At 44.4% G+C, this 21,347-nt stretch overlaps 2 protein-coding genes across 4 annotated transcripts in view; one reads left to right on the forward strand and one right to left on the reverse strand.

Moving 5' to 3' along the window:
- Positions 1–1,075: 1,075 nt before the first annotated feature.
- On the forward strand, positions 1,076–12,429 carry SAP30 (Sin3A associated protein 30). The gene is made up of 4 exons (XM_075930208.1): positions 1,076–1,886; positions 3,896–4,018; positions 9,870–9,968; positions 12,099–12,429. Exons 1-4 carry the CDS (start codon positions 1,563–1,565, stop codon positions 12,219–12,221), a joined length of 669 nt encoding a protein of 222 aa, XP_075786323.1. The 5' UTR covers positions 1,076–1,562; the 3' UTR covers positions 12,222–12,429.
- Positions 12,430–15,741: 3,312 nt separating this feature from the next.
- SCRG1 (stimulator of chondrogenesis 1) overlaps positions 15,742–21,347 on the reverse strand; it is a 124,799-nt gene continuing 119,193 nt past the window's right edge. For all 3 annotated transcript variants that reach the window (XM_025186615.2, XM_075930210.1, XM_075930211.1), the window contains 2 exons: positions 20,313–20,583; positions 15,742–17,489 (listed from right to left, as the gene is read on the reverse strand). In XM_025186615.2, the coding sequence (XP_025042400.2) occupies positions 17,435–17,489; positions 20,313–20,583 (326 nt within the window). In that variant the 3' untranslated portion in view covers positions 15,742–17,434. The remainder of the gene's footprint in view (positions 17,490–20,312; positions 20,584–21,347) is intronic.

The following is a 21,347-nucleotide window of genomic DNA, read 5'->3' on the forward strand; positions in this document are numbered from 1 at the left end:
GCCAGCTCTCATTTGAAGAGGTGCCACCCCAAGTTCCTTGTACCACTCCCGTCCGAACCACCCGTCTGCAGTTGAGGGGTGAACGGGACATGTAGTCCAGCCTTTATCCCAAAAGAAAAGAGTCACAAAAGGAGAGGAAAATAAGATTTTGCAGAAACGCCTAAAAGCCTGCCACGGCGAGCTAGCTCTGTGCGCCATGGCAGGCAGGCCTGGGGGGAAACGCGCTCACCAACGGCAAGCCACGCAGCTGCAACAACACGCTCCGAGCCCTCCGGCTTGCAGCTGCTTATCCTGGCACGCAGCGCCCTTGTGGGAGACAAAACCCCACCGGTGGTAAACTAGGGGCAGGGGAACCGCTTTTCTCGCGTCCCTGGACGCGCGCAGCAAGGGAGCTTTGCAGCCCGCCCAGGCGTCCGCGCGCAAACATGGCCGAGGCGAGGGGGAGAGGCGACAACGCTGCCTGGTGGTACCAGGCGTTTCCCCGCCTCTCACGCAAGGCCTCGCTCGCTCCCCCAATATTCTGCCTCGCAGCATCTCCCCCCGGCCTGTCAGACCAACCCAAGGGGGCAGAGATGGGGCGGGCTGGGCCGAGCCGCCTTGGCAGCGGCGCTGAGGGATATGGGCGGGGCTGGGGCGAGCGGCTCCGCTTCAGCTTCCAAACAGGCGCATTTCAAATCTCAACGGCCGCTCGGACCGTCCTTTGAGCGAGAAGTGGGCCTAGCGCAGCGCGGAGCCGCCTCCTGCGGTCCCCGCCCCCTCGCGAGGGAGACCCAGGAGGAGGCTGAGACGCGGCAGTTCACTGGCGAAGAGCTCAGTCACCCCCTTTCCCCCCGCCCCCATCACATTGCAGAGGGGAGGGGCGGGCTTACAAACGTCTACAGCGGCCCTCCAGGCCCGCAAGCCCGGCTCGCGCGGTGCATTTCAGGGGCTGTAGTTTTTCAGCCCTCCCCGCCCTTGCCGACGCTGCAATGATAGAAACTACAGCGCCCATGAGCCCCTTGAGGCGGGAGGCCGCATGCGCATCGCGGAGCGGAGCCGCAGGCTGGGTGCTGCTGTTGTTACATAGGAAACAGCTGAAAAGTCTCCACATGACAGAGGGGGAAGGAGGAAGCGGGGTGACCCGGGGGACGGACGTGGCTTTTGCAGAGTGAGGCGCTTGGCCGCCTTTGGGAGCCCCCCAACAGCCTAGGGCCCCGAGTGGAGGGGGCCGAGCAGCGATCTCGCTGTGCCCCTTGAAGGAGCCCTTGTGTGCCCTTGGGGGAGGGGCTGTGCCCCCTGTTGCGGGGCTCTGTCTGCCGGGGGCCACGGGGACGGAGGTGACCCTCAGGCCGGGAGGAGGATCGTGCCCCCTGCAGCGACGCTGCCTGTCGGGCCGATTGCTGATGGGGCAGGTTTAAATCCCTCCCTTGCAGCCAAGCGCACAGACAGCGGGGAAGTTTGATTCAGCCCAGGCGGCGAGGACGGATCCTGCTCCTCTGCCGGACAAAGGGGCAGCGCAGGCGGGTGAGGAGCCCGGGCGGGTCGGCGATTTCTTCCGCCGGGATAGGGACGCTGCTGGGGCCATGAACGGGTTCGCCCCCGAGGAGGTGACCCAGAGAGGAGGGGAGGCCGCTGCCGCTACCACCGTCGTTGCTGCTGTTGTGGCCAATGCAGCCGCCACCGTGGAGGTGCCGGCGCCGGGATTAGGTCCCGGCCCTGCCGCAGGTGCCGCCGCCGCCGCCGGCTCCGCGGGGCCCCCTGGCGCTGCGGGCCCTGGGGCCGGGCAGCTGTGCTGCTTGCGAGAGGAAGGAGAGAGGTGCAGCCGGGCCGCCGGCAACGCCAGCTTCAGCAAGAGGATCCAGAAGAGCATCTCGCAGAAGAAGGTGAAGATCGAGCTGGACAAGAGTGTAAGTGAGGACTGGAAACCCGCCGCCGCCGCTGTGCGCCCCTGGGGCAGAGACAGGGTGTCCCGGGGCGGGCGTGAGTGGCAGTCAGGGCCGGGCCGGCCGGGGAATGCGCCCCTCTCGCATTAGGGCAGGCAGTGACGGCTGCTCCTGCGGGGTCACCGGCCCGAACGCCCCCAAGGGAACGAGCCCAGCCGCTGGTAGGAGCTCCCCCCAGGTGTGGGATCGGGAAGCGACTTGCGGGTCCTGTTGTCTCTCTTCACGCGCCGCGTTGCAGCTGTCCGGGAGCACAGCACAATCCCTCGCTCGCCCCTCCCCGGAGCCCCACTCCGGCCTTAAGAGTCTTTCCCGCACAGGCTTAAACTCCCTCCCTCCCCTTCCCCCCCGTGAGTGTGAGACTTTAGGCAGCAGCTTCTTTGCTAAATCGTTTGAGGTTTGCCCTTGGTGCGGTCAGCTGGAAGAGTGAAGCTTAAACTGCTTCTGTGCAGTGATGGGGGATAGGAGACTCCTCTCATCTTCCCTTCTGCTCCCTCCGGAAAAATCAGGGTGGCAGTCCGGAGAGAGGCCGTTTGTCCGGCTGCCCCCGTTTGCTGGGAAAGCTGGAGGCTGCACTCCCCTCTCCCCCGGCCGCCCCTCCAAGCTGTTCCAGAGCAGGGACTCCATGCGTGTTTGTGTGGCTGACTCTAGTGAGAGCAGCACACTTGGCCGCTCCGCCGCCTGTTGTAATGCTGCGCGTCTCTCTTGGCCACCGTGTCTTCCGTTTGGCAGCCATCAGGCTCTTCGTACTGCTCTCTACGAGAAATCGCCACGAGCGTGTGTTACCGTGTGCAGGCAACACGAGCTCCTGGCTCCCTTCCTTGGTGTGTGCTGAGAAATAAATACCCGTTGGTAGCAGATACGTTTCGAAGATCGGGAGCAGTGTTATCTGCAGAGCAAATGTCTGCCGGCTTCCTTCTCTAATGAATACTTGTTTCCTCAGTCAGAAATGCACAAGTATTTGCCAAGGCGATCTATTTTTACTTCACAGAGCAGAAATGTTAGGAGATGCTGACACAAAGAAAGGTTCTAATACACTTATTGCACTTACCACCCACAAGAGATTGAGTAAACTCATGCTGATTGGAGAAAAATGGTTGCTAATTTATATTTATGCTTTTGTTGGCTGTTGTGAGCTTTCTCTTGAATCATGGTTTATGAGAGAGCTGGTGAAGTAAACTTAAAGCCTATTGTAAATGGGCAAAAAAGCTCTTCTGCATTAACAAAAGGAAAAGCTTAGGCCCCCAATTTTTTCTGATTATATGTTGAATTAAATTGCATTTAGGTTTTTCATTTGTTTTTATCATCCCAAATTTAACTTTCTAAGTGCTTGATTGCCATCCTCCTCCCCACAACCTGTGCACCCACAGCTCCAATCATCATGTGAGATACTGATGTACAGTCAGTAGCCCTATGTGTATGTGTATATTTTCTCTGTAAAAGAAATTCACAGATTTTTAAAGATACTTTGTCACCGCTACAGGCCTTTCCTCTCAAAATGAGCTTGATTCCTACAAAAAGGAAAATTTTAAAACTAGACATACACATACTTTATTTACAATGCGTTTTCTTGGATGGTGGAAGCAAAACCAAGGAAGAGAGTTGTGAAGTGAGATAGCAGTTCATTTAAAATAATTGCAAAGTAATTTTAGCATCCTATTTCCTGTATTCTGATGAGTAACAAGAGAGCTGTACTTGGCTCTTTCTACAGCCTGTTAATACCAACTTTGAATTGGTTCACTGCAGTAGTACAATGATAGGAGGGATTTTTTAAGCCAAATACGTGTGGTAACTTTCAGCATACCAAATTTTAAGTATGGGTTCTGGTAGAAACAGCTTTCTTAAAGTCATAGGTAATGTCACCAGAGCTTCTTGATGGATCCACTTCATGATAAATTACTACAAGTATAATTTACATTATCATGTATTTCCTGGATGTGGATTTGTATTTAAAACATGCATTGCTACATTTTTAGGCAAGACATCTTTACATTTGTGACTTCCACAAAAACTTAATTCAGAGTGTGCGGAACAGAAGAAAGAGAAAAGGCAGTGATGATGATGGTGACTCACCAGTGCAAGACATCGACACTCCAGAGGTAGCTGAACAGTTGTCCTAGAAGTTGTCATATAAAGCTTGTTCTTAATTGCCACCAAGTCTGTTAATACAATTTTTCCAATTTTAATTTGTCCAAGGACTGGAAGAGAGCTCTTTTTTCACTCCATTAATGTATACATAATATTTTAATATTTATGTATTATCTTTAAGAATATTATAATATATTAACATATATAATTTAATAAATGTTTTAATTTTATTGTATGCATAATAATTTTCCAAGAAAGGAAAGTTGGAATTACATATATCAATTTTAACTTTGATAAAAATTTCTCCTTCATGACATTTTCTCCACAGATTCCTAATGTAGATGCCATGTGCTTAGCCAGGCAGTAGCAGAAACATTTTTTTAGTAGGAATTGGCAGTTAGAGGCATACTTAATTCCCTTGATTCCTAACATTTCATAGATTAAGAGTTTAAATACCTCAGCACTTCAATTGTCTTCTAGTTCCTCTCCCTCTCTTTTGCCAAAAGGGCTACAGAGCAATCCTTTCAATTCCTCCAGGGTATTAACATTACATACATAATTTATTAGCTGTTCTAGTAGGGTATAGTGGACACAAAAGACATAGTTCAATATTTGAAGTTCTTTAGCTTTTTTATCAATTTTTGTAGGGCTGCATTGACATTGCAGGAGATGGCAAATTAAAGTAGTAAATTGGAGTATAAAAGGTATTCATCTTGACCTTGTATAATTTAGATGTGCAGTGCCTGGGAAAGTACATTCAGCTGTAGGCTGTGATGCCCAGAAGACTTTTTCCAGAAGGCTCCCAAAAGCACTCTGTTCCAGAACTAGCTCCTTGGCAATCCATGGCTGTGTCTACATTGGCACCCTTTTCCGGAAAAGGGATGCTAATGAGACAAGTCGGAATTGCAAATGCCGCGGGGGATTAAAATATCCCCCGTGGCATTTGCATGAACATGGCTGCCGCTTTTTTCCGGTTCGGGGCTTTGCCGGAGAAAAGTGCCAGTCTAGACGGGATCTTTCGGAAAATAAAGCCTTTTCCGGAAGATCCCTTACTGCTGATTTTAAGAGGAATAAGGGATCTTCCGGAAAAGGCTTTATTTTCCGAAAGATCCCATCTAGACTGGCGCTTTTCTCCGGCAAATCCCCAAGCCGGAAAAAAGCGGCAGCCATGTTCATGCAAATGCCGCGGGGGATATTTAAATCCCCCGCGGCATTTGCAATTCCGACTTGTCTCATTAGCATCCCTTTTCCGGAAAAGGGTGCCAATGTAGACACAGCCCATATGTATACACTGCAATTAAACACCTGTGGCTGAGCTCTGGGCAGTGTCCCAGAGTTCAGGCCGCAGCATCTGCACTGCAGTTAAACAGCCATATTGCATGAGCCCCACAAGGCTATGTCAGCTTATGTGGTTCAGTCACAGGTATTCAATAGCAGTGTAGACGTATCCAAAGCGTCTCCAGGAGTTAGTAACTTTTGTACTTTTGTTTCCCTTAGTACAAAAATCTTAAGACTGGAACAGGGCAGTTTTATTCTGAAGGCTGTTATGGCGGGGATGTCAGAGGTCTGGGGGACAACTGAAGTCCTGAGATATTTAATCTATGGAATGCTAGGAATCAAGGGAATTAAGTATTTTTATCTAAAATTGCCTTTCCAGCTCCACTCCTGCCACCACACAGATTACCTCAAAATGTTCTTAGAATCATAGAATACAGGCAGTCCCCGGGTTACGTACAAGATAGGGACTGTACGTTTGTTCTTAAGTTGAATCTGTATGTAAGTCGGAACTGGCATCCAGATTCAGCCGCTGCTGAAACTGACCAGCGGCTGACTACAGGAAGCCAGAGGCAGAGTTGCTCTGCCCCAGGCTTCCTGGAATCAGCCTCTGATCAGTTTCAACAGGCTGAATCTGGACGCCAGTTCCGACTTACATACCTGGGGTTCTTCAGTTGAATCTGTATCCCCAAGTCAGCTGCTGCTCAAACTGATCAGCGGATGATTCCAGGAAGCCCGGGGCAGAGCAACTCTGCCTCAGGTTCCTGTAGTCAGCGCTGGTCAGTTTCAGCAGCGGCTGACTTGGGGACGCCTGGGGCAGAGCAGCTGGGGTGCTGCTGGGTTGGTCCAGTAGCGCCCAGAGTGGAGCTGCCGGACCAACCGGCAGCGCCCCAACTGCTCTACCACAGGCATCCGGAGAAAAGCCTGGACTGCTGGGGGGGGGGGCGTACTAGCTGGGCCTCCCCCCCAGCAGACCAGGGAGACGCAGGCGGGGGACCGAGACGCACCGCGGTCCCGCCGCCCGGGTCCTCCGCGGCTTTGCTCTGTGTCTCCCTGGTCTGCTGGAGACCAGCAGACCAGGGAGACGGGGAGCAAAGCTCCGGAGTACGCTGGCAGCGGGACAGCCGCGGCGCGTCTGGGCTGTCCGCTGCCCGCGTGCTCCGCGGCTTTGCTCCCGGTGTCCCTGGTCTGCTGGAGACGGTTCCCAGCAGACCAGGGACACCTGGAGCAAAGCCGGGGAGGCGGAGGGGTCCCGCGCCTCTGAGGCTTTGCTCCAGGTGTCCCTGGTCTGCTGGAGACGGTCGCCAGCAGGCCAGAGGCACCGGGAGCAAAGCTGCAGCGGCGGCGGGGTGCCGCACCTCTGAGGCTTTGCCAGAGCAAAGCCTCAGAGGTGCGGGACCCCTCCGCTTCCCCGGCTTTGCTCCAGGTGTCCCTGGTCTGCTGGAGACGGTCCCCAGCAGACCAGGGGCACCCGGAGCAGCTTTTCTCGCCCCGGAGGTTGAGGTGGCGGGACCGCTGCGCTCTGGGCGGTCCCGCTGCCTGTGAGCTCCGGGGCGAGAGAGCCCCGTTCGTAAGTGCGGATCCGACATAAGTCGGATCCGCGTAACTCGGGGACTGCCTGTACTAGAACTGGAAGGCACCTCAAGAGGTCATCAAGTCCAGTCCCCTGCCCTCACAGCAGGACTGAGCACCTTCTAGATCATCCCTGATAGATATCTATCCAACCGGTTCTTAAATCTCTCCAGTGATAGTGATTCCACAACCTATATAAGCAATTTATTCCAGTGTTCAACCACCCTGACAGTTAAGGAGTTTTTTCTAATGTCCAACTTCAACCGCCCTCGCTGCAATTTAAACCCATTGCTTCTGGTCCTAACATGAGAGGCCAAGGAGAACAATTTTTCTCCCTCCTCCTTGTAATACCTTTTTAGATACTTTAAAACAGCTATCATGTCCCCTCTTAGTCTTCTCTTTTCTACACTAAACAAGCCCAATTATTTCAACCATCCCTCATAGGTCCTGTTTTCTAAACCTTTAATAATTTTCATTGCTTCTCTCTGGACCTTCTCCAATTTCACCACATCTTTCTTGAAATGTCGTGCCCAAAACTGGACACAGTACTCTAACTGAGGTCTAATCAGTGCAGAGTAGAGTGAAAGAAGCACTTCTCGTGTCTTGCTCACAACACTCCTGTTAATGCATCCCAGAAATCATGTTTGGTTTTTTTGCAACAGTGGCACACTGTTGAATTATATTTAGCTTGGAATCATATTTCTGAGTACAGATTGTACCTCCCTTAATTAGGTCTCCCTGGTCTGGCAGCATCCATGATCCTGCCTGACCACGGATGTTACTGGACCACAGAGGCTAGGAACAAGGAGTTGGGCCATGGGGGAAGCTGGGTGGAGGAGAGGTGACAACTCAGCTGGGAGAACATTGTTAGGGGGGCGCAGAGGGGCGGGTGGTACAGCAGGGAGTTCTGGCCCTGCAGCAGGCAGTAGCGGGGGGCCGAAAACAGCAGCTGCAGAGCAGAAGCTGCTGTGCTCTGGCCCCAACCATGGAGCTCTGTCCCCAGCAACAGCCCTGGAGCTCCAGCCTGGGGAGCCACATCCAGGCAGGCAGTAGCAGGGCCAGGCTGGAGGCCTAGCTGGGGGCAGCAGGGCAGCATGGACCTTGATGGGAAAGACCTCCCCTGGTCTAGCAAGTCCCCTCATTCAGGAATGGTAAGGTCCTGGGAGTGCCGGACGAGAGAGTTTTGTTTTCTTTTCTGTGGGATTCGCAGTTCTTGGTGCAACCGGTCTTTTGCTATGGCTTTCTCTGGACCATAAATAGCAAGTCCCTTTCCAGACTGCTGCAGCTGCACTTCCAAAAGAAGTCAAGCTCAGAAAGACATCTGAAGAGCTTCAGTTGTCAACTCTGACATGACACTTTCTTACTCAGGTTTTCCTCCATATTGGTATTATACATCATAGATGTATGTAGTTGTATATTATTTCACTTGTTGCATCAGTTACCTCTTGGTCAGTGTCTCTGAAAAAGAGGAAGGATCCTTGGCCTCCATCTGAGTCCCCAGGATCAGTAGTTCTTGGAAGTGGCTTCTGCACATTCTCATTGATGGAAAAGTATCCCCAGAACTGCTAGCTTCTGGAACCATGTGAAAAGATTCATTTGCCTTTCTACCCCTGTGTAGTAAAGGCTTATCAAATCAAACACTGGTTAGGGAATGGGACTCCCCTAAAACAAATCAGATATAACCCATGGACATCTGATTCTGGGAAGATGAGCAAACAGCACATCTCTTCACCCTTCTTTCCTTATCAAGGAGTTATGGGGCTATCACCTTTCCAAACTTGGCTAGGTTTCTGAGTATGCAATAGCTCATCTACTTAGCCTAAAAAATGTCATTAAGGTTGCATCGTAGTATTAAGTTCATTCCTTCATCATTCTTATGACATCAAAATGTTGGTTTTGGGAGGGAAGTCACGCAATCACTGTTCACATATCAGGCCTTCTCAGGGAGGTCGCTGTTATTTAGTCTCCTACAACTGGTCTATACTAGACCAGGAAGGTTGGTTTAAGGTATGCAACTCCAGCTATGCAAAATGCTGAGCAAGGAGTACTGGATGCTGGCGGAGACTGCCCTCAGCATTCGATTTACAGGTCTATATTAGACCAGCTAAATCAAACGCTAAAAAACTGACCTCCAGAGTATCGATCTTCTCATAAGTATAGATGTGCCCCTACAGAGCAGGGCTGTGGTGACAAAGTCAGGAAAGAGGAAAAAGGTTAACAGTAACATTTGTTCTCCAGATAGTTCCATCTGAATAGGCCTCCTAGGAACAGAGAAACTGAGGGAGCATTGCAGTGATGTGTGGGTATTTATATCTGTGGGATATGAAATATAAGATTTAAGGAGATGCTAACTCCTGATGGAAAATAGTTCTGTGGGACTTTAGCCTATAGCTAGGCACATAATTCCCACATTGTGGCTGTGTAGAGGCAATATGTTCACTGGTTGTGAACAGCTGTTCTTTTCTGCCTCTCCAAACCAAATAAACTTGTAGCATGCTCCTATGGCACAGATTTTATGGTACTTTGTACTATTTCTTATAGCTAGTCTTTGTACAGTGTTGATTATAGGGCATCATGTGAGTACAGTCCTTGACCTTGCATTAATGTTTGATTGGTATTATGCCTTTGCTTGGTCATATTAAAGTCCAACTCTGAAAGAAAAATGGAACTGAGCTGAGTCCACACATAATAACAAATATGATTCTCCCTGTTTGAGAGGGAGAAAGGGTGCAGTGGACATTCAGCACAGAAATAAGCCTTAATTCTACTTTTAAACATCTGTGGGGAAATGGAAGGAAGATGAGTTCAGGACATTATGCTGAATGCCTACTAAAGACTGTCTGGGTCAGCAGGATGGTATTTAGTATATGCTTCTGCCCTCAGCTTAGTTTCCATATTTGTTTAGTAGTTCACCTTTTAAATCATAAGTTCATTACAATTAATAACAAATCAATCCTCTCTTTATTCTAATTAAAGATGCATGCTAACTTTAATTGAATTATTTTTTCTTTCTAGGTTGACTTATATCAGTTACAAGTGAACACACTTCGAAGGTACAAAAGACACTTCAAGTTACAGACTAGACCAGGACTTAACAAAGCACAGCTTGTTGAAGTATGTATGATTGTCTGTTCAGTAGCAGACAGTGTAACTTACTAATATTTGTGACTGAAAAATGTGATCCTTTCCAACATACTGGCATAAGTAACATATTCTTGTCTTTAGACAACTATAAAAGTTGCCTTAGTTAATATGGCACTGCATTATAATCAGAGTCTATCCTGTTCCACACATTCTTCTCTTTGCATTAAGAGAACACGTGGATTGGATTTTTCTGAAAATAAAATGAAGTTACTTATTTAGTTTCCTTCAATGTTCTGATACCTCTGTCACCAGCTCCTGAGCCAAGATCATTGTAGTTAAGAAAGAAAATCAAAAGTAAAAGCTTAGGTTAGCGGAAGGAAGACAGGTTTAGAAGTACAAACTGCAAAAGATTCCTGAAGTAGTTTATAAAATCGCAACACTACTATTTAGAAACTTAACTTAATGTGAAAGTTGGGCATCCAGTTTCACATCTCTTCTTGTAAGTGTGGAAACTTGAAAAACTAAAAACCAAAAAAAAATACAGAAATCTCTCTAAGTACAACAGAATTCTATCATGTTTGTAAATTTCAGTCTTCTGAAAATATCATTTACTTGGTAAAATACCAGTATTCTAGCCAAACAAATCATTAAACGTGTCACAGGTTTTACTTTAAAATAATAGGCTCCATTTTGCATTGCAAACAAACAGATCTGCAATGTTCATTTAAATACTGCTTCTGAAGGTTGATGGTCCTCTGTTAAGATGTTGTCTAACTCTTCACTGTGTTGTGTCTAGTTTTATGCAATATTATGATGAATTGCATTTGTGTAGAGGCATTTTGTGTATGTCTCCTCTACTCTGTGGATTAAAGCCAAAATTCTTGAATATATGCAAGAAATTTCAAGGCTGGTTTGTAAAAGAACAGTCTGTTGCCAACTTTTTTGCTACTGCAAGTATGAATTTAAAATCAGTACTGTATATTCTCTTTCTATATGACTTCAAACAAAACTATGAGCACTTATTAAATTGGCAGAAATGTCACATGAAAGAAGCCACAAGTGGTAGAACGCTGCTGGCCAAAACTAGCTTTTGATCTTTCTCTAATGGTCATGAAATGCAAGATTGTGTTCTGTAGTCACGTTCTTGCCAACGGTGTCATCTGTGACTTGCCCATCACCATTTATAGCACACTGGGTTCTTGGGAATGATGCTAGGAAATTCTGAGCACGTTCATTAAGTCCCCGGATGTCCTAATGCCCTAATGTAATATGGACACTCTTCAGTCAGCTGGAATTGAACTCTAAAGGTACGCTGTCAGTTAAACATCACATTTTTCATAAATTATTAATTTACTATCTTCACAAGCGACTGTTTAAGATTACTGTTTTGTTTTGTTTTATTTTATTTGTGCTTCTGACTAAACTTTGCACAGCCATTTTCTCCTTCGCCTCCCCAGTCTGTATGGACATTTTGCACAGCAACAGGGAGAGAGTGATAAAACAAATCCACAATTAACGGCAGGGGAAATTGTTTCAGGTACTACCCCTGCTCCCTTCTTAGATATGTTTTGAGGACAATAATCTTAAATTGATAAAGGGTAAAAAGAAATCAAAAGTAGTTAAGCAATGTAGGAGCCTTTTGAAAAATTTCACTAGTTTAAGGAGCCATGACCATAGTTGATTTCACCCTTGTTGACTGCTTAGTTATGATGTCTGCCTCTTTATAGTCAGGTTAAAAAACCCAGGGACAGACTCATTAATGATCAAGTGCAGGGCCCTTCAAATATAATCATGATCCAGGACTTCCAATTTCTACTGTTATATTTTACACTCAAACACTGTACACTTCCCAATAACTTGGACTCTTAACTCTCTTCTCAGTAGTCTGCTTTGTGTAGCTGAGAGAGCTGGATTGGGCGCATCCTCTGCAATTCTTACTTTAGGGTATTGAAATGATTCATTGCCTAATCCCTGTGATTCAGACTGATGGATGGAGGCAAATGTCTTCACCCCTACTAGTACTGATCTGTTTGATCAAATCTTAAAAAAAAAGTCAACTCTGTTCATTCTGAATTTCATTTCCATTATCTAGGAAATGTGAACTTGTTGATTATAGGTAACCAAATGGCTATCTAATTTCCTTAAACTTTTTTTTTATAGATAATTGGTTGCCATTTTAGAACTATTCCAGTGAATGAAAAGGATACCTTAACATATTTCATCTACTCAGTGAAGAATGACAAGAACAAACCAGATCTAAAGATGGACAGTGGTGTGCACTAGAAAAAAATAGGACTGATACTTAAGCTACAGACGTAAAGACTGTTTTTTGACATGCAGAAGCTTTCTTTGTAATTTTTGTCAGAGAACTTGTCTCTGGTTTTATTTTTCATGGTCTTGCTGACTCACTGAAAAACAACCTCCTGTAAAATGAGATTTCCTCAGCAAAAGTATTTTAAATAAATATTATTGATATTGTTTCTTGAGAGTGCATGTGTGTGTGTTTGTACCTTATTTAGTATCTTATTTGAATCTTAAACTAGTTTGGGTTTTGCCTACATATATTTTAAATCATTATATTTTTTCAATTATAGAATGAAATGTTTTAAAATCATCACACTGCTACATAGTTTTTTTATATAGTATAACATTTTGCTGTGAAAAACTCTAAATATAGTTGCTCCAAAGTAAAAGCCCATAGCAGGATTGCTCTTTGCTTCCTAAATAGCAGTACCATTTGTAGTTATATCACCATAAGTATAAATGGCTGCACTTGTGTTTTGTTTTTAGAATTCTACTATGCAAAGATTTAACAGTTTCCCTTCCTCAGGGATATGCACTGCTAAGCTTCAGGACCATCATTCTTCTATATAAAAGTGATGGCAACTCTTAAGTGCTCAAATATCTACATATCACCATTTATAATGGAAAACTGCTTCTTTGAGCAATGATTCTCTATTGATCTTCATAGGCTGCTACATAGAAATTACATTGGAAGATGGAAGGCTGCAGAACTTATGCTTGTTTCAATATTATCTAATAAACATCTGTGTCTTGTTTAGGTGAGGCCTGCATTAACTCAGGGCTAGAAAATGCATACAGATAATTAATTCAAAAGATTGTACATTTACAATATAGCACTTGCATCTAAATGTAAATGTTACTAAAATATATTCAACATTTAGTGATGGCTATGATATAATACAAAACCAGCTGAATTTCCACTGAACCCTTACCAGAACAATGAAGTTCTGGATGATGTGCATTTTTGTACTTTGTCTTCTGAGCTGTAAGGGAGAAACGAGTGAGATGGCATCTTAAAGCTGAGAAGAATGCAGCATCTCTATGCTCACTTAGGCATGGTTGATATAAAACTCTAAACATTACTTTTTGATCAATGATGAGCTACTTCCACTTAAAAAAAAAAAGTGAAAGCAATATTATCATCGTTTGCCCTGTCCCACATGCTGCTAGACATGGTGGGTTTAGCAAGTTCTTGCTGTCCGTAAGAACATGTTCTCCCTATGTGGTTCTTTGTTTTTCCTGAGCTGTAGCCCTTCGTTGATGGAATTTATCCTCTTGCTCAAACTGGCTGTTTTCCCAGTAATCACCAATGACCAAATTTTTTTTATTTGCAATGTCCCATGAATTTTCACATTCTTAATCAAACTTTCGCCAGCACTGTAGAACCAGACATAGCTATTTCTCTTAATACAGCACTTATACTCAAAGACCTTCTCTTCTTATGTGTATGTTCATTGCATTATAATGTTTGTAAAGTGCTTTGAAAACTATAAAGTGAATGTATGTATGTTTGATTTCTTTGAGTGGCACCATCTTACTGATAAGTTAAATTCAGTAAAGTAATAAGCAGGATGCCCAAACTGCAGGTGTGCTTAAGCAATTGCATCTAAATTGTGTTACACATGATAGGGCTTGAAATAGCCTCTTAGGTATGTGACAGGGGTGAGTGGAATCTTTCCGTGGTACAAGGGGGAGGCAAAAGCCAAAATTTTAACAGAGACTAAACTTCCAGTTGTTTTCAGTCAGGATTTACTGCCGGAATCACTCCACGCATGTACTCATAACCAGGGCTCAACAAATAATGCAATCTACTTGCCCATGGTGAGTAGATTGCAACCCGGAAGAGCCGGGTTCGGGTGATCTGTGCATGTGCAGAACGATCTGTGCATGCGCAGATCACCGGACAGCGCGGCTGGCGAGCGGGGCTTGCCGCAGTTTGGCAAGCCCAGCTCATAACAATGGCCTCAGCACAACCAATGAGAAATTCCCACTGCCTTTCCCCCTCCCCCAAATTGGACAAAGATTGTCCCTCCCAAGACACCACTTTATATACAGGTACAAACAAGTTACACATCACTCCTGATGTCAGATTGTTACCCTCTGACACTTCTTAGATACCACCCATCACCCTGTACCTCGTGGTTTGATTAAATCAGCTCTACCCATTATACTGTCATTTTAGACCCTTTTCTGAACCTGGGTCTGTATCTGTTGGGAGTGTGTACCAAGGTCTTTATTAATAAGATGGTGGTACCATGTGCTTTCAACTTATGGCCGGTACCAATTACTGTTTTGCAGTTGGTTTGTAGCACCAATTACTGTTCTACACCTGGGCCTATTACCAATTAACATCTTGCTCTCTCAGCCCTGTTTGTGCCAAAGTTCTACGAGCAGGGGAGTGCCTATTGCTCACAGCTTAGATGGGCTTTATGTTTTACCATTGTTAGCTAAGCCTCAGACAAGACCTGTGCTACATGGACTTATGTTTTAAGCCCTCATATTAGTACACTAATCTAAAATTTCTGTTCTTGAAAACAAAACATTGTTTCTGGCCCTTAATACCAAGACTGTTATGACCTTCTACATGAGAGATGATGTGGTACCATCTTTTTTAATCTGCATCTTACATAGCCTTCCCCATCCAGCAGTAGAATTAGTGAATTTCACAGAACTGGTCAATTTTACTGCCATATTCAGAATGCTGTATCAAGATGTGAAGGCAACAATTGTGAAAGATTGAGCAGAAGAGGCCAGAGTAGTGTAATTCAGGTACAGTTTGAAAGAGGAAGGAGAGAACTTGTCTCTCCACACCTGACTAATAGATGGCAGGTCTTCAAGCTTTCCAGACGTGCATAAGTTTCACCATTTGTACCTGCTGAGGTTCTTAACAGTTTGTTGTCTCTGGACTTTGCTCAGGGCTTTTGCTTTTTTGCATAGGTTGATCAGGCTGTGGGGGAAAAGAGTGAATGAGGGACAGGTAAACTATATATCTACGTCTACACTACATGCTTCTTGCGCAAGAATTCTTGCGCAAAAGGTCTTGCCCAAGAGCATGTCCACACTGCCATGTGCTTTTGAGCAAGGGATGTGCTTTTACATAAGAGCGTCCATGGCTGTGTGGATGTTCTCTTGCGCAAGAAAGCTCTGATGGCCATTTTAGCCATAGGGGTTTCTTGCGCAAGAAATCCCAGTTGCCTGTCCACAATGCCTTCTTGCGCAAGAGCACTTGCACAAGAGGGCTTATTCCTCGTGGGAAGAGGAATAACTCTTGCGCAAGAAGCCCTCATTTCCTACGCCTTACTGTAAATTTACTTGCGCAGGAAGGTGCATGCAGTGTAGACGCTCCACAAGTTTTTGTGCAAGAACGGCCATTCTTGTGCAAGAAGCCTGCAGTGTAGACGTAGCTTAAGACTTTCTTAAAATTTGCATCTGTCCTGCAGCTGGTCATCGTGAAACACTTTGGTGAAAGTCACTTACTATGCATAATTGATTAATTGAATATACATTTATTATCGTTTGCATACAATTCAGCAAATACTATGGTCAACTAAGATCAAGATTACCAACAGAATACATTCATCCAACTATTGCAGATGGCATAGTTTCTGAACATATTTTCAGATTTTGTATCCGATACAAAGTTGTCATTTAAGTGAAGTATGGTTGTTTATTAGGCAACAGATTTTTCAATCTATGTAATTTACATAAAATGAGTACTGCGGAAAGAGTTGTTGAAAAAGAATAGCACCAGATAACTATATTAAAGTTTTATATTTTGCATTAGATATTTTCACACTTTTCTATCTGATGAACTTGGTAGCTCTAGCAATAGCCATAGGTTCATGAAACATTTAATACTTATAAAGTTCAGCTTTAATTAAACCAGCATAGATGTATAGGCTTAGAAGGTGATTCTGTGGGTCTAATTACATACCTGTCTTTTCCTAAAGGGCTATATTAAAGATAGAGAAGTAGCACTTAAAGTTACTAGGGAGATGTGCTATACAGTAGTTCAAATTAGGCCTGATTGAAGGCCCATTGCCTTCAAAAAAATTTGGATCAGGTTTGTCCTGGTAGCTGTTTTACTGAATATATACATTATAGCAGCTGTGTACTAAACACAAAAAGTGCAAAGATGAGTTTAAATAAGAAATAAGGGCTCATTCTGGTTAACAATATTTGCGACTTTAGGGTCCAATTGTGTGTCCATGGAAGCTAATGTCAATAGCAAGATTCCCCTCGAGGATTAATAAGTTTTTTAGACCAAGATTTTAAAAAATAGATGCAAAAAGTTAGGGTCTTAAAACCTTATTTAAGTGACTCAATCTTAAAAGTGCTCAATCCTCAGCAGCTCCCACTGATTTCAATGTTACATTTTGTTAACATTATGAAGAATTATTGGTATGAAACTCCAGTACAGTGAACTACCACTGAGGGCCTCAACAGGTGTGAAACAGTGTTATAAAAACTATACTGCCTTATACCAGGTGAGGATCTGACTCTAAATCTTTGATGAGAAGTGGAATGACAACACCAAATCTTCTGTGTGGCTCTGGTTGGCAGATCATCACAGTGAATTAAGGAGATTTTATTGCACTCCTCTTTTTAAATCTTCCTAATGCAATCTAATGTAGCTACCAAGTTAGAAAGGAGAGCATTGCTTTTGCATCTTCAAACCATGGTTCCTTCTATATACAGAAAGGGAAACATATATTACAGGCAGTCCCCGGGTTACGTACAAGATAGGGACTGTAGGTTTGTTCTTAAGTTGAATTTGTATGTAAGTCGGAACTTGTACATATTGTAGGGGAAACTCTAGCCAAACATTTCTCCAGAGCTCAGTTTTATTCTCCCACACCTCACTTCCCTCAGTCCTTTATTCTCAAGCTGAGGTGTCTGCTGAGAAAAGCTGCTCCACGTCTCCTTAGTCTGCTGGGGGGGGGGGGGGGGGGGGCGCGCTAGCTTCGCGTCTCCCTGGTCTGCTGTGGGGAAGCAGCTAGTGCGGGGTTGCCTCACCCCGTTTGTAAGTAGGGATCCGATGTAAGTCGGATCCATGTAACCCGGGGACTGCCTGTACTTGATACAGTAAGACTCTGCACTCTAGTGCTGTAGAAAGGAATAGATTTTCTATGACACCATTGTTAATCTTCTGTAAGTCCTATAAGTCTTCTCACTGGTACACATGATGCACGTCACTGATTGTGGCAAGGGATGACAAAAGAGATCTTCGGTCCAAAGAAAATACCTCTGAAAGAAATTATCAGATATTTCATTTGTAAGATTATCATAAATTATCAAAGGTTTTAAAATGAAACCCATCTACCACTGCTTTGTAAGGGTTTGGTTTGATTTTTATACAAACCTGAAGATGTGCACAAGCTTCAGTCCATCAATAGAAACTAAATTGATGGATGGAAATCCTAACGACTGAAAGCAATGGCAAAATGCCCAGGCTTTTCAGTAGGACTAGGATTTCACCTCTGTGGCATAATTTCACTTTTATTGAGATCAATTCTATAAAAAAGATTCATAGGAAATGTGCACATATACAGCTGAGTGAGGCTTTTGTACTGAGCTCCAAGGTGGGGCATGCAAAGCAATCTTTTGTACTTTATTCTAGTAAAAGCTTTCTTAAACTAAGACTAAGACTTATTTTGAGTTAGTCAGAAAATACCATGTCTTACCTAGGTATCTGTAGTGATTTTTTGGGGGTGGGGGAGGAATGGAAAATATGAAAAGTATTATTTATGAAAGTTGTTGGTAAATCATGCCTCCTAGTTTAAAAGGAGGTGGGTTGCTAGCAGAATGATTTTTCCATGATAGGTCGTGGACTTTGGAATTCATTCCCATGTAGCCTAGGTCTAGCATAGCCTGATTTATTCACCCTTCAGGCATGCTGAAAAGCTCTTCTTTAGAATATTCAGGAAAAGATGAGTTGAGCTATACAGATGATCAATGCTGGGATGATCCAGGTTACTACAGCATAGTAAGGACAGGCTAATACGATTTTATTCTTTTGAGGGTTTTAATTATCCTAGAGCACCTGAGGCAAAGAATATGGCCTTTAAATTTGAATGAAATAATAAAATACTGTTAGGAAGTACTCTACAAAGCCATGAAATTAGATACTGGTAGTGTAGGGAAATATGCAATTATAAACCTAATTAATTGAGCTGAGTGGAGGATGGAAATTCTGTGTAACAAAGGACTTTGAAATTTGGCTTCATTCAGAATTGGGGAGGGGTGCGGGAAGTATCTAAAAACAGTAACATTCTACACAAAGGAAAATTCAGGAAAAAAGTTCTTTTTGGATTAATTAAAACATTTCATTTCCATTTTGGCTTTTTAAAATTTTGTTATATATAAACATAAAGATATGGAAAAGAAGTATTTAAAAAAATCAAACATTTCATTCAAAAAATAATGAAACATGGTCGTTGGCAGAATTTTCCCCCTCAATTTGTCTCTGAAATGAAATTTTTGTGAAATTGACATGATTTGACAAATCATTTAGATTGACTGACTGAATTGTTCCACTGAAGCTTTGCCAATGAGCTCTGTGAATGAACATTGAAAATATTTGTCAATATCCTTCAGTGTCAATGCACTTGTAATACAGGCAGTCCCCGAGTTACGCGGATCCGACTTATGTCGGATCCGCACTTACGAACGGGGCTTTCTCGCCCCGGAGCTCGCAGGCAGCGGGACCGCCCAGAGCGCAGCGGTCCTGCCACCTCGACCTCCGGGGCGAGAAAAGCTGCTCCGGGTGCCCCTAGTCTGCTGGGGACCGTCTCCAGCAGACCAGGGACACCTGGAGCAAAGCCGGGGAGGCGGAGGGGTCCCGCACCTCTGAGGCTTTGCTCTGGCAAAGCCGGGGAGGCGCGGGACTCCGCTGCCGCTGTGGCTTTGCTCCCGGTGTCCCTGGTCTGCTGGAGTTGAGCTATACAGATGATCAATGCTGGGATGATCCAGGTTACTACAGCATAGTAAGGACAGGCTAATACGATTTTATTCTTTTGAGGGTTTTAATTATCCTAGAGCACCTGAGGCAAAGAATATGGCCTGGTCTGCTGGGGGGGGGGGGCGCAGCTAGTGCGCCCCCCCCCCCCCCCCCCAGCAGACCAGGCTTTTGTTGTGAACCCTGGGGTAGAGCAGCTGGGGGGCTGCTGGGTTGGTCCTGCAGGGACCTACGTGGCAGCTCAGCTGTTCTGTCCCAGGCTCGAAATTCAGCCGCTGTTGAAACTGATCAGTGGCTGATTCCAGGAAGCTGAGGGCAGAGCAATTCTGCCTCCAGCTTCCTGTAGTCAGCCCCTGGTCAGTTTCAGCAGCAGCGGCTGAATCTGGAGCCAGTTCCGACTTACATACAAATTCAACTTAAGAACAAACCTGTAGTCCCTATCTTGTACGTAACCCGGGGAATGCCTGTACTGCTTATGACACATACATAGAAGTGGGGAAAGTGTTTGGGTTTTTAGGTGATTTCTGAATCCCTTTCAATTCATCTTTTTTCCCATTCACTTTTCTGTAGATTTTTTATTGTAAATGTCTCTCCTGCAGTAGTTCTACTTATTTGGATGAAATATCCGTACCCACTAATATACAGGAGCAATGAAATATTTTGCCAAGCAGCAAGCACTTCAGGGCTTTCTCTTCTTTTTGGAAAAAACTTGCCTTCAGTTACGGGTGCTGAAATGATAGGCTAAAATCAAGGGAGTGCATATTAGTTAGTCCAAAGAGACCAATTTTATATATCCTGGGTCAAGAAAGTAAAGAATAAGGGGCAAAGTTCAGCCTAATATAAAACCCAGATAAATAAATGATACATCAGATCTGTAATGGGATGTGTGATTAAATGTTTTAAGGAAGGAAACACAATATCATCCTTTCCCTTTACAAAAGCAAATGAAGTGAAATAAGAAAATGGCTGCGTCTAACTTTTAAGGTTGATAAAATGTTTCATTTCTTTGAAATGGGAGCTTGTCCCTTACGTAACAATCCATACTATAGTGAAATATAAGCACTTTTTAAATCCATATAACTATGTAAAATTTTACAAAAAAGTTGCCTTACTTTGGGCAGCAGAGTAATTCACTAAAATTGCAGTAACAGATAATCTCACAGGTTTGCCCTTCCCAGAAGTGGTCTTGAAGATTTCCATCAATGGGTTGAAGACTGGCCACACCTTCTGGGATGCTGTGGCAGTTGCGATCTTTTAGCACTTTCTTGTAACAAGACAGTCGACTGAAAGGCATCATATTAGTACCAAGCAGCATGCTCAGAAAAATAAGAGCGGATAGAATCTTCATTTTCATCATTGCAAAGCTTGCTTTTGACAGGTGTGCTAATGAGAAAAGGGACACATTAAACATGTATTGGTGCTGCATAGCTCAGTTTTAGTGCAGGTTGCTTAATTCATTTCTCGAGCTTGCATCCAATTTACCTTGAGAATTTTTGGGAGTTGGACCTGTATGCTGGAGAAGATTATTTCCCAAGAGATAGCAGGAATTGCTACTTCATTGTTGTGGAGTTAACTTTCGCCATCCTTGCTGCACCCTATTCTTATTTCTCATGAACTGAGCCATTTGTTGTTTCTTTTGTTTTTCTCCTTCAGGAAAGTCTTTTGAGAGGACTTGACTACCTCACTGGTATGAATGCCTACTCTCATGTATTTAATATGTATATATGTTTGGAGCATAATGACATTAACAAAGGAGTGTGAAAATGTTCAGATACATACCCTCTTTTTCTGGATGCTTTTAGCTCTTTAAACTCATTATGATGACTTCACTGAAGTTTCATCCTTATTTAACACATTTCTCCCAATTTCTCTACATGTATTGGGGTAGGGGAAATTTTGGCAATTTAGTCCAGTGGTTCTTAACCTTTCTTATGCAGGGGACTAGCAAACTCATTCACAAACTTTTGACAGATGAGAATCATTTTATTTGCATATTCAATATTTGCAAAATGAATATGCAAATATGCAAGTAAAATATTGCCTGACCAAACCAGCTCCTTGCTCCGTAGTGCCTAACAGCTTTTGACCTCCACCCCTATGTCCCATGCCCTTTGACCCTTTAATCTCTGACCCCTTGTAGCCAGACA

The sequence above is a fragment of the Pelodiscus sinensis genome, chromosome 5 (genome assembly GCF_049634645.1).
Source record: "Pelodiscus sinensis isolate JC-2024 chromosome 5, ASM4963464v1, whole genome shotgun sequence".
In the NCBI taxonomy this organism is placed as follows: Eukaryota; Metazoa; Chordata; order Testudines; family Trionychidae; genus Pelodiscus; species Pelodiscus sinensis.